Here is a 14,488-nt window from a genome sequence, read left to right as displayed (position 1 = left end):
GTGGGTGGCATTTCTGCTTAACTCCATGCCCCTCACCCCCACATAGAGAAGAACAGATATAGTCAAGTTTAAGCTTTAATAGTGGGGATTTCATAGGTTACATAACTAAATTGTTACCTCTTTCAGAGTACACAGACTGTTACTTTAAAATAATTAAATCTAGCAATTTTTCTAACCATTTTTTTTAAAGTTCATCAAAACCCTATTAATTTTTTAAATGGCAGCACTAGAGAGGTTAATGAGTCTAATGAGAAACTTCCTCTTCCTATGAGATTCCTTCTGTAATACCCTGTTAATGGGCCAAGTCCCTATCCCACTTTCAACAAAGTGCACAGCCTACAGGGTCCACATTTACCTCCTCTCTGGAATTTTGCTTTATTGCTACCCCAAAAACAACATGAACCTTCACCCTATGTTTCATCTATAAGAATGGCTGTTTTTACGGTTTTCTCCAAGGCTACCTCTCTGTCCTAGCTGCTTACATCCCACTTAGCACTAACTGGAGCCACCCACAGCATAAATCATCATAATAACCACCTTGAATTCCATTAGAGCTTTAGCCCCTGCAGCTAAGATGACTCAACAGAAGGGGCCACATTCCTTCAGAGACTCTTAGTGTCTGCATGACCCAAGAACCTCTGGATGCCAACTGGCAGAGGGCACTTGGGTGTAGAGGAGTACAGAGATTCCGAGGGTTCATCAAAAGAATGTCATGTAAGGTCTCTAATGAAAGTCACTGGTCATCATAATCATTGCGAGATGTATGTATGGAGAATATGTGAAGAATTATGTATATAAAAGTTTATGTTTTCTAGGTCACAGTTAAAAACAGGTCACTCAAAAGTAGTCTGTCTTGAGACAAATTCTTCTAGGCAGGTTATGGGAGACACTTATCTCCCGGGGAGGGGGGGGACACGACACCACTGTGCAGTGTGTCCTACAAAAGGAGTCTGCTAGCATTCTAAGATAAATGCTAATGAAGAGATGGTGGAGACTTCAGAAAAAATCCAACAGGAAGAAATAAACAGTTAAACTTCAGGTGAACATCAAAGGTCTGTTCTGGTATATTTGGAGGAGCAAAGAGACATCTTGGTATTCTTCATCTAGGAAGTAAATGCACAGTTTGCTTTATGAAAAAATGATCTCTACCCAAGCTTGGTGGAGAACACTGGAGAGAAGTTTGGGTGAGATAAACTTATTTAGACTGGAGGATAACTTCTTAGTTAAATTTAGGCTTTAGAATATGCATTGTGGTATGTTGTTTTACATATAATCTTTTGTTCCCATCTCTCTCACTGCTTTTTATTTGAATCTCTATTTTTTCTTAAATATATTTCCTTATGTTTTATACCTGAACTCAAGTGCTGTGCGTATGACTTGAGTGGTGGTCCAAAGTAAACCTTCTAAACTGTGGTACAGTGTTCAAGGACCACCCTTCCCCCGAAGAATACCTCCCTTTTCTCCACCTTTTGTCTCTTTTTCTAGTGCATTCTCAATGAAATTCTCATTCTCAATGGATGAACAATAGACATTTATGTAATCAGAAAAATGGAACAAAGTTGATTCACATGTACTTTTTCCTATACTTGCAGCAATAAATTCTACATTCCATACAGAGGTTAGTAGTGTACAAGCAAGTAAATATTGAATGAATGTGGGGTGGTTATAATCCTTGCACATCCTTGTTGTGATGATCATGTTTACAGTTCCCTTGTGCCATCACTGGTCTCTTTCTGTCTATGTCACACAGCGCTATCACAGTTTATTGCTTGTGGCATAACAGATCAGAAAGGCATGTCACATACACTGACATTTGTGATGTCACAAATGCTGAAATGACTGTAATGCTTCGCAGGGCACCAAGGGCAGTGTGTCATCTTGTTACCATCTGCCTGCAGAGCGAGGGAGTCTTACCTGTACCTGCTAGCTCCTTAACAAAACCAGCCTGATCACCACTTACACAGTCTAAGTGTATCTAGCCCCTGTTCAATGGATACCCACAGAAATCCCATATCCTGTGTTCCCGAAGGAATCACAGAACTGGAAGGGACCACGAGAGGTCATCTAGTCCAGTCCCCTGCACTCAAGGCAGGACTAAGTATTATCTAGACCATCCCTGACGTGTTTTTCCAACCAGCTCTTAAAAATCCCAAATGAGGGAGATTCCACAACCTCACTAGGTAATTTATTCCAGTGCTTAACTCTCTGACAGGAAGTTTTTCCTAATGTCCAGTCTAAACTGCCCTTGCTGCAATTTAAGCCCATTGCTTTGTGTCCTATCCTCAGAGGTTAAGAACAACAATTTTTCTCCCTCTTCCTTGTAACAACCTTTTATGTACTTGAAAAGTGTTATCATGTCCCCTCTCAGTCTTCTCTACTCCAGACTAAACAAACCCAATTTTTTCAATCTTCCCTCACAGATCATGTTTTCTAGACCTTTAATCATTTTTGTTGCTCTTCTCTGGACTTTCTCCAATTTGTTCACATCTTTCCTGAAATGTGGCACCCAGAACTGGACACAATACTCCAGTTGAGGCTTAATCAGCACAGAGAAGAGTGGAAGAATGACTTCTTGTGTCTTGCTTACAACACTCCTGCTAATACAGCCCAGAATGATGTTTGCTTTTTTTGCAGCAGCGTTACACTGTGGACTCATATCTAGGCTGAACTGAAATGAAGTTCCCCGTATTCAAAGAAAGGTTTTGACTGGCTTCCAAACCTAGACCAAGGTTGGGCATGGGAATGGGAGCTTTTTTATTTCCTCTCAACTATGTCCCACATCTCTACTAAAAATCTATTATAAGGAAACTAAACCTACACCAGAAACTTGCCAATGTTAGTCAGAAACTAGTCTATGGCTATCAGCACCATAATATGAGTACCCGCTCAACATTTTTCTTTACTATCCAGAACAACTAGTAGAAACTATTGAGCACTCATCTGTCCATTTTTTAAAAACCATTGATTTTCAAAACAAGCTATAACTTAAATGAGCTCAGTAGGTAACAGCATAATGTTACCATTCGCAACAAGAACAAAAAACAAAGCAAGTGATGACAGTTAAAGGAAAATCTATATCAGGCTTGACAAATCCTGCAGTATGACTAATGGTGTTTTAACCACAAACAGAACAATCTCCATGCCAATTTCAGATACAATCATAGCTCTGAGTCACTAACAGCACACAACCAAGGGGCAGCATGTAGAGTTTCAGTACCTTAAATGTTTTTGTCCCAGAAGGGCTAGAGTGCACTAAAGAGGGTTAGAAATAACTATCCTGACAAAAAGAAAAGGAGTCCTTGTGGCACCTTAGAGACTAACCAATTTATTTGAGCATGAGCTTTCGTGAGCTACAGCTCACTTCATCAGATACATATAAACTTATATAATTTTTATAGTAAATAGTTATTACCATAATGTAAGCTCTATACTAAACTACAGAACAAAAAGCACAGTGTGAGAGAGAAGACTAGTAGGTGAGGGACCTAGTGGAAAAAGAGTGGTATATACCGCTTGTGTGTCCAAAATATGTGTGTGTGTGTGTGTGTATAACCTGTGACTAGCTTGGTCATTGAGTGTCATTTTCATGATGTTTCAATAGGTGGTTTTTATCCTGGCAGTTCCCATCTTCCTCCCTCCCCCAATTTGCAGATGGGGTACTCAGGCACAGAGACGCTAAGTGACTTGCCCAAAGTCATACAGAAAGTCTACGTCCCAGGATAGTGCCCCCACAACTGGGTCATCCTTCCTCCTGTGTCCAAAGTATACTAGCTGGCAACTATAAAATTTGAAGGAAGAGTTCTCTGCAGCACAGTGAGCCTGCAGAGTTGATCTGCAGGACATTAAAATGTCTCAAAAAGCATAAATGCATGGATGAATCCATTCAATTGTGAAAAACACTGTTTAAATGTACACAGTTTTAATTCATCCTACCACTTCCATATTTGTTAATTTTTTCGTTAGTGTCACTTCAGATCCTTCATGATTTACTACTGCAGTTATAAAGCTATTAGCTGGACGTGTGCGTACCTTTTAACACATCACTCACTTCATTCTAAAATATTTTCATGAAGTCTAATCTTTTGAGGAAGAGATTATTTGTATATTTCCAATAAACTCTTCAAGAGTGGAATTATGTACAGTGAATATATCTTGTGATGCAGCTTGGTTTAATGTCATGTCCACATTTTAATGTCACGCCCACATTTTAATGTCACATATTTCCAAAGAACTTCCTCTTCAGCTAATTCACATGCAGAGCTTGGTTTGTATCATGTTAAAAACAAGACTTGAAAAAGTATAGGTATAGAAATTTTGAGTTACTTTTCGTTTTGTAAAACAAGATTTTATTTTTGTTACTGACTTTTTGAGAATCTCTAGTGGTTCAGGTCTACTAATTTACTGGTAAATTATGTTAATTACAGATCATTCAGTGATCAAACTGTATGTATCTGACCTTAAACAATAGATCTCTCATTGTTGAAAGGCTATTGCCCACATAGCAACAAGTATTCAGAAGTTTAAAAACTTTAAAAAGCAAAATCACTGTGAAAGTACTTGTTGGCAGTTGCTAAAACAAAACAAAAAACAGTAGGAACATAAAACATTTGGGATTTTGATCTGCCAAAGTAAAATTTATCTGGGTTGATATTTTTCTGGTAGCTTGAACCTCATAACTTACAACATTTTCCAACACAATTTTAGGACCCACTTCTACAGTATGCTGACAGGACACTCACCATGTTGCAAAATATTTGGCACATTGAAGATGTGGGGCTCTTACTCTGAAAGGATCTTTAATTATTTATTATCTTGTACAATTTCTTAACTTTATGTCTTTCTGCTAGTCCTTAACATAAATTCTTTCTAAATCCACCCCCCCACACGCATACACACAAAGTCAGCTACCTCCTAATGCCCCCGCCCTCCCAAAAATTAGACCTTTAAGAAAAAGGAAGCAGATGTGGTTTTTTTTACATTTGGTAAAACAAACACAGAAGCTCTAAGACGACACTCTACGTGACAGACACATTTCTGTGTTATTTTACTAAGTGAAATGTTTACAATTTAACTAGCTTTATCTGAAATCCATTAAAAAAGGAAAACTAAGGGAAATAAGCAATGGATAGACCAGTGTGCAAAGTTCTGCTCATGGAGAGTTTTTCTGTTTAATGGATCTGCGTTCACATAGATTCAAAGATTTTAAGGCCAGAAGGGAACATTTAATTATGTACTATGACTTCCTGTATAACACAGACCAGAATTACAACAGTAACTTGTGTGTGACTAAAGCATCTCTTTCAAAAAGGCATCCAGTCTCGATTTGAAGACGTCAAGAGATAGATAATCTAGCACTTTGCTTGGTATTTTGTTCCAGTGATTAATCACACTCAGTGTTAAAAATGTGTGCCTTATTACTAATCTGAATTTGTCTGGATTTAACCTCCAGCCATTAGGTTAAAGAGCCCTTTATCTTCATGAGGAAAAAATACCAGGTCCTACTTATACATCATAATCAAGTCACTTCTCAGTCTTCTTTTTGATAAACTAAACTGATTGAGCTTTTTAAATCTGTGATTGTATGGCAGCCCTCAGACCATTTTTGTGTCTCTTTTGTTCAATATTCTTTTAAAAATGTGGACACCAGAACTAGTTACAGTATTCCAGTATCTGTCTCGTCAATGTTGTATACAGAGGTAAAAATCACCCCCCTACTACTCACTGCTCCCCCTTTTATAGATCTAAGTATTGCGTTAACCCTTTTTGCTACAGCATCATGCCATGTTTTTCCACTCTGACCCCCTAAATCCTTTTCAGAGTCACTGCTTTCCAGGATATTAGTCCCCAATTCTCTAAGTATGACCTGCATTCCTTGTTCCTAGATGTATGACTTCGCATTTAGCTATATTAAGAGGCATTTTGTTTGAATGGGCTGAGATTACCAAGCAATCCAAACCACTCCATGTGACTGCCTGTCTCATCATTATTTACCACTCTGCCAATCTTTGTGTCATCCGCTAAATTTATCAGCAGTGATTTTATATTTATTGATCAAAATGTTGAATAGCATCAAGCCTAATACCAATCCGTGGATCCCCATAAAGAAACCCTCAGATTTGATGATTCCCCATTGACAACTACTTTCTGAGATCTATCAGTTAGCCAGTCCTTAATCCACTTAACATGTGCTTTATTAATATTGTATAACAATAATATTTTAAGCTGAATGTTGTGTGGTACTAAGTCAAAGGCCTGACAAAAGTGAAAGTGTATTACATCTATGCAGTTGCCTTTATCAAATTTGTAATCTCAAAGAATGAAATCAGGTTTGTTTGACATGACCAGCTGACTAGCATTAATTATATTCCTATCCTTTAATTTTTATCAAATGAATCGTGTATCATCTTTTCCATTATTTTTCCTGGAATTCATGTCAAGATAATTGACCTATAGTTACACCTTGATCATCCTTCTGCCCTTTTTGAATATCAGCACAACATTAGCACTTTTCCAATCTTCTGGAATTTTACTGGTATTCAAAGATTTATTAAAAATTAATATCAGCAGGCCAGAGGTCCCCTCAGCCAACTCTTTTAGTACCTTGGTTTCAAGTCATCTTGACCTGCTGATTTAAAAATGTATATCCCTTGCAAATGTTGTTTAACATCCTCCCTAGTCTAATGGAATGGAAAGTATTACTTCATCCTCATGTGGTACGAGTACCTCATCCTGCTACATCCCAAATACAGAACAGAAATATTTACTGAATGCACCTGCCTTTTCTGCATTATCATTAACAATTTTACCATCTCCATCTAATAACTGGCCTGTATCTCAGCTAGGATTTATTTTGTTCCTAACACATGTCCCTTCCTTTCACCCCACCCTTATTGCAGCCACTAACTTCTCAGACACGTGAGCTTGTTCTCTTCTGGAGACCATTCTCTTTGGAGTCCATTAATGTAACTCCTTTAGTGTCCGGTGGGGTCACTATTGAAAGACCTAATGCAATCCCTGAGCTGAATGTACTGCCTCCACAGCACATTCATCCATTCGTAACCTGAATTTGAGACCAAAAGTGGTAGTTTAATTTGGATTTCTTCTATGGCAGCACAGCACACTATCCACATACCACTTGGCTAAGCCTTCCTTACATAAAATCTTGTTGTCTATTCAACACAGGTTTTCCTAAATGCACATTTCTGTGGGCTCCTCATTTTTGTTTTGATGTAATTACAACAGATATTTGATGACTAGAAGGGTTTCCTTGGGACGTGAGACTGTATCTGTTGTCATCTGCCTTATTTTCCCTTTTATCCTTTAGTCTTCCAATGCTGACTTCCAACTCTAACACTCTCACTCTCTTTGTTGACTTTCCTCTCTCAAGTAGATAGACATCTTTCATATATAAAATGTTTATAATGTATAAAACAGAAAAACCAACAAGAGGCTGGCACTGTAACAAAACGTGTGTGTTTTTTAAGGTGTGATGCCTTTCCTTCCCCAGACCTGACTCCCTCAACTTTTTCCATGACTTATTATTCTATACATTTCTCCCTGATGTACTTCCCATTTGGTTATTCCACTTCCCCCAACACTCCCCTCATTTATTTTTTCATTTCCCTGACCTTTGAGTTGCTTCCTCCTCTCACACTCAATTATTTCATACATTGGTTTCACCCATCCCTTCCACTCCTCTGTTTGTGTTCAAAATGCTAAGTGACAAGTTCACTGCTCTAAATCTCTCCGAGGCAATACCTTCAGAGGATGAAGATCACATAAATCAGTCTTTACTGCTTAAAAATAGCCGATCCCATTTAGAAAAATACATAAGCATGTACATAACTTTAAACAAGTGAGAGTAGATCTTCTGACTTCACTAGAACTACTCTCATGCTTAAAGTAACATATACAGTATTGCCAACCTCAAGCATTCAAAAATCATGAGACTGGCTAAAAATCATGATCTCTTTAAAAATAGTAAATTTGGGGTTCTTTTCTGATTTCTGAAGCTTTCAGATACACATTGCTTCACATTTTCAAGCTTTTGGCCACAAGCATAAGGGCTAAAAACTTACTTAAAAAAACCCCAAAAACTGGGACTTTAAGAACTACATAAAATATCACAGACTCGTGATAAAATTGCAAGAGTTGGCAACATTGCCTATGTGCTTAACTACTCTCCTGAATAAGAGCCAGAATAATATACACAAATAAAAAAAAGGGCTAGTGCACATTACTGTTGAATATTGGCCTACTTTAAACTTTAACAGAATGAAAGAATTGTGTGAAAATGAATCTGAATGACAGAGCCCTAAATATGAATCTCCACATATATACCTTTTCACGCCCGTACTATACATAAATGAAATCTGCTGCCTCAGTTTTCAGTGCACTATCCACAGCGATATACAATACCATTTAACTTTGGAAAATAGTGTCAATATTGTGCCTTCTGTTACATCAGTGTAACTCTAAAGTACTGAAGGCAAATGTTTGACAAATAGTTTCTAGAACATACCCTCATCCTGAGCTGCACCGTTAAAGCCAATTCAGACTCCAAATCAAATTTTGTTTAATGTGTACTTTACTGTACATTTTGATAACCTAGGCCTATTGTTATTCAGCTGATGCTTCTGTAAGTGACCTAAGCCTAAAAGGTTTCATAGAATACCTACCTAAATGCAAGTAGAATTATCTTAAGCATAAGTCCTAGAGCACTCCAGGAAAATTCATAGCTAGTTGTGTTCTGATTTGCACCAAGATACCCATATATAACTAACTTTGAAATATTTTGATTTCAGGGTGGGGAAGGATTTGGGGCAAGACTTACTTGTGGGGGTAGATTCATTATTTTAAACACACATTAAATAGCACAAACAGCCTAGGGTATCATTTTGTACCATAACCAGGCCTCCATTTCAGCAGTAGTTTTAGATTTGTTGAAGGCCCATTGTAAGTATGGTCATGTCACTAGACAGCACTAAAAATGTATTTGAACCCCACTTGGAAAAATAATTCCTCTTCTTATGGAGAGCATAAACAAGCAAGTATACTTCAATTTTAATAAAACAAGTGTGTTGAAAAACAGTATCTCCTTCCCTCCCAGGCTAAAAAGTCTTGTTTGCCTTAGGTATGTACTGTTCAAGATGTAATTTCAAGCCATGACAAATTTTCAGTCTAAGGCTTGGTCTACACTTATGCCGGTATAACTATGTCACTCAGAGGTATGGATTTCTCACAACACTGAGAGATGTAGTTATACTGAACCTGATCCCCAAGCTCTCCCTTGGTGCAGGTAACGTCTTCACTAAGCACTACAGCAGCGCAGCTGCAGCGCTGCAAGTGTAGACAAGCCCATAGTAAGGTTTATGCTTTCATCTTCAGTGCAAGGGAAAGTGCATTACATCACATCACAGTCAAACTATTTTGAGAACTAACCATTCCCCAGGTCTCTTCAAATAGTTAGTTTGGTCATTTCATTCTTACTACCACAGTAGGAAGTTTCAAAACATGAAAGCGTTGATTAAATGTTTTGCTTCTCACCCTTCCCAGTCTCCTCCGAGAAGGACAGACCAACCACTAGTGTGAACACCACTAGAAAAAGAAGCCTTGGCGCACTGGTTACTAAATAGATAGATTAAATAAACAGAAAAACCAACCCAACACCCATCCCTAAATACTTAATCATTTTTATTTGTAGTCCATGCCAAAGAATACTATTCATGCAATGTCAAGATTGAGAAATCAAGCATTCAGAAGTCAGGAAATGCAGAGTTAAGGTAGAACTTTCTACCTTAATCTTCCCCTTGTGCTGATGTCTTAAAATACAATGTTTATATCATTTTGTCAAAACATACAATATTTAGTACAATACAAATATAAAGTTGTATCAGAACGTTCAATTTAGTAAATTGTAACAGAGTACACACAGACTTCAGAGTAGGTTTGGTTTTTAAGTCTCAATGATACCTACAAAGCAAGTCAAATTTTAAGGAAATTCAGTACTTTTACAGTTAAGAATGTTTAAAACTCAGTGCCCCAGAGTTTGAGACAATACCCAATTGGGTTATGGCCTAGAGAAGACTCAGACTATCCCAGATACTGAGATATGTGTCGTACAGCCTATTTAGAAAGCAAACTACTACAAAATTGGCACACGTTACACTGGGTATAAAAGACAGACAGACAGACAGACATTTCAACACATACACCACAAAAAGGGAAGAGGCTCTAACAGACTCAATTTCCTACTAAATACAGCCCCTTGCAACATAGATAGCAGAAACCTTGATATGTGGAACTATGTGATGATAATGTTATGTATATGTACAGAGGGAACTCCACGTTATGGTTAGGGAATCTCATCTGCTGGTACCAACCTGAATTTAGCTCTTGACGCAGTTATGCTGTAGCTAATATTGAGTGAGCCTTGACATGCCCCTTATATTTCAATCCTGCAAGAGTATAACAATGAGAAATATAAACTGACCGCCAATCAGAAATGTACTTCTTTAGAGAGAAGCTGATTTTTGCGTGTTTAATGCAGCATACAAGTAGACAGGCCATTTTAAGAAACTGTGCTTGTTTATGAAAAAAAACAAGAAACCTTTTTGTTTCCAGGCTTAACTAGGTTGGGCAATGAGATTGGATAAACCTGTTGAGAAGACTGTTGGTTGAAAGTAAACATAACAAAGACAAAAGTCCATGTTATAACGTTAAAAGTTAGTGTATGGTGTATCACCTGTATAGCTTGCAGCTGCCTGTTTTGATTATATAAATTGCTACCAGAAATATGTCTATCCATATAAAGCAGTTTGAACTTACACAAACCTGGAGGCTCAAAAGGAGCTTTCTTCAGTTGTGTGGAAAACATTATTACTCCCACAACATCTAAAGCCTTGTCTACACTGCCACTTTACAGCACTGAAACTTTCTCGCTCAGGGGTTTGAAAAAACACCCCCGGGAGCGATGCAAGTTTCAGCACTGTAAAGCGGCAGTGTAAAGTGGCTGCTAGCTACTCCCCTCATGGAGGGTGGTTTTTTAAAAGTGCTGGGAGAACTCTGCGACTACACAGCTACGTGCTGCAACTACACAGCCACGTTGGTAGTGAAGACATACTCTAAGTATTTATTTTTTGGATGCACCAAACGTTTCACACCCCTGACAAAGCCCATTACAAGAAACTAAGTTAAAAAGAGGTCTCTTGACAGATTAGCATTATATGTTAATTTTTAGGTCAGCACTGTATAAGTGTTTACAATATTTTTTTCTATATCATACTGTTTGCAGAGGATCTTTCATGAAACTTGCTAGTGACATTCTTTGCACAGCATTCTGTCCTCTCAATAGCTGAAATGACCAGGCACATACTGGTATACAAGAGATGTGAGCAGGATTCTGTATTTTAATAGTAATTACAAGCAATGGTACTGAGAAATACCTATTTTGATCTTGTAGAGTAAAAAAGTAGCCTCTAATGTGTATTCTACACTGATACAAATTCAACAATCCAGAAAGATGTACCTGAAGCCAAGCTAGAAACAGGATTTTTTCCCCTTCGATTCTGATAAAACGTATATCCAACTCACAAGGAGATACTACACCAAATCTGTGATTCCGTTATTAATGATGTTGGGAGCAATCCAACTTCATACTACAAACTTTCCAAAATTTTCCAATAACTATACATGCCGTATCAATAGCTATATTTGTAGATATGTGTATTTTTGTCACTACTGGGTCCCTCTCAAACTATTCAGTAGCCACTCAGAAGGGACACAGGAGGAGGAACAACTCGAAGTTGTATTACTTCCAGTCTGGTTCTTTTGCACAGAAACCTAAGAGTTTTGCAGGGAATGGTGGTTCAGAGAGGACTATCCTCCCCCTGCTCCATCTCAAGTATGAAGAGCTCCAATCAAATAATATCCAGACAGAGCGAGAAGAGGGAGAAACAGAATTGCATAGGTAGCACTACCACATGGAAAGAGGGAAATCTGTGAGTGAAGTACACCTGTGCTTGTAGGTCTGTGGGGGCTGACCTGACCCCGAGTGAGAAATTTCCCTTAGAAGGGACCCAGCTCATCCCTTTTGCTTGGTAACTTGCACGTGTATATCATTAGTCGTCATTTAGTTGAATGGACTCATTTGGTTTTGTACTTGATCTTTAACTTGTAAAAGAGAACTTATTGGCCTAAACAAAATATATGAGAACTTGACAACTATTCAGAAATGAAGCAGAGTACATTTTGATGCTTGATAAGAGCAGAATTTCAACAAGAGCCAGATTTCAAAATCACACTATGTTCAGGCATTTGGGTGCCTAATTTATCTTTTTAATTAACACAGTGGGCACTCAAGTGCAGTAACTGCGTGCAAATGATCAGTTACACATCTAACTGGCTGCAATTAATACATACTCAAATACATGACATTTTGCATGTGCAAGTCTGCATGCACAGTTCTGAAATCTGGCCCAGATTAACTAGTCAATTACCAAAAATCAAGAGTAGTACAATTGTGACAAAAACATAAATATATAGTTTGCCAAATCAAAATATTAAATACCTTGCAGAAATATACACACAGATGTTATAAAATGTTTTTGCAGTGTTAAATGTGAAATATGAACCACTGTAAATGCAGACTTTACATTTAACGTAATAAAATTTAATTCTCAATTGTTTTCTGAGCTGCAAAATTACCACTTTTCTCTCGCTCTCTCTCTTTTTTTTTTTTTTTTTTTTTTTAAGTAAAAAGGAAGCAACTGCCTATATTTAGAGGAGTGATGGTTATGTTATGCAAGAGACATCTGGAATACAAGAGATGTATTTGTTTTCTGAATTACAACACTGATCTTATGATCAGTCCTTCAGCTGATGACACAGGCAAAGCATGTCTCGCATAAGTATTATGGACTGAAAAATATCAATTTGTACTAATGACTTGTTTCATAGCTATAAATCAGGTGTTGACTTAAAATGATATAAAAGCTAAATGATATTTTGAAGCATTTATTCTAACAGTGAAAGTTCAGTGTCATGCCTAACAAAATTTTGAGGACATACAAAGTTTAAAAGAAGAATCTCAGTGTCTCACTTCTGGGAGCACAGGATGATCATAAAAAAGCATCTTGATTGCAATGTAAACTGTATCATCATTTAAAAGTGTTGCAATGTTAACAACTAAGGTGAAGAGGACAGCAGAGGGGCAGACTTCACACCTCACTGAGCTAAAGTGGGGAAAGTTATTTCACACCTTTCTTACCGCTTCTGTATGGTGACAAACGGTTGTTTTATACACACTCTATAAGGGTGGCAAAGCATGAAATTACATCATCACAATGAAAAGGCTAGAGAACTGAATGCTAAAATGAAAGCCTACAGTCTATTAAAAACAGATAATAAAATACGTGGGTGAATAAAGTATATAAACAATACTTTATTAGAATTAACATTTCTACTGTATCGTGAATATTAATCATGATGTGTCTAAAGCTACACACACTGCACTAAAATGATACTCTGAGAAAATGATGCCAACCTGCAAATTTTAGCCAAGATAGTCTGGTTACTCTTTATAAAGAAGACACTTCTATTGTCAATCTGCCTTTAGAATCAGTCTAGCTAGTGTCCTGGTACTTCTGAATTTAATACCAGAATATTTATTTCCATTACTGTTCATAATTTGCTGCTGCACAGAAACTGGATAATTTGCATGAATATGATTAGTAAAAATAAAAAACCTCCACACTTTTACAATAAGATACAAGGTTATTTTTAGAGCATCGGTAGGTTGGAACATAAATTTATCAAAGTGCTCAAAAACATCACACACCATTTTTGAAATAGTAATACTTACCAGTCCACTTACGGCTACAATCCAGATGTAGGAACCAGAGGTTACGAGCTGGAAGATATAAGAGTAATGATTTTAATATGGGTATTAATATTTACACAGATGTTGTCTGATTTACTATCCCCTAGTATTATGGTAGGACTTGTGTCTATCTCCTCAAAAAGAAAAGGAGTACTTGTGGCATCTTAGAGACTAACAAATTTATTTGAGCATAAGCTTTCGTGAGCTACAGCTCACTTCATCAGATGCATCCACTGAATGCATCTGATGAAGTGAGCTGTAGCTCACGAAAGCTTATGCTCAAATAAATCCGTTAGTCTCTAAGGTGCCACAAGTACTCCTTTTCTTTTTGTGGACACAGACTAACACGGCTGCTACTCTGAAACCTATCTCCTCAAATTAAACAGTCAGACTCATCCATTTTTGCATAAATTCAGTTCCATAATAGCAGTGGCACACTCCAGAACTAAAAGAGATGGAAAAAGCAGGCGGGATCTGTCAGATGTTTTTTTCCCACAATACTATGCATTTTATTTTCATTTAGCATTATTAAGTTCAACATAATGCTTTACAGGAAGTCCGTTTATAAGCTACAGAGAAAAACAAGTTTGAAAGACATATTTAAACAAA

The 14,488-nt window shown here is 37.4% G+C and overlaps 1 protein-coding gene across 1 annotated transcript in view; it reads right to left on the bottom strand.

The window, feature by feature from the left end:
• UBAC2 (UBA domain containing 2) overlaps positions 1 to 14,488 on the bottom strand; it is a 164,423-nt gene that overhangs the window by 37,737 nt on the left and 112,198 nt on the right. The window contains exon 6 of the mRNA XM_077812978.1: positions 13,862 to 13,909. Coding sequence (XP_077669104.1) covers positions 13,862 to 13,909 — 48 coding nt within the window. The remainder of the gene's footprint in view (positions 1 to 13,861; positions 13,910 to 14,488) is intronic.

The sequence above is a fragment of the Eretmochelys imbricata genome, chromosome 1 (assembly GCF_965152235.1).
Source record: "Eretmochelys imbricata isolate rEreImb1 chromosome 1, rEreImb1.hap1, whole genome shotgun sequence".
Lineage (NCBI taxonomy): Eukaryota > Metazoa > Chordata > Testudines > Cheloniidae > Eretmochelys > Eretmochelys imbricata.
Note: the sequence above shows the minus strand (reverse complement) of the source record. Positions and strands in the feature narration are given on the sequence as shown.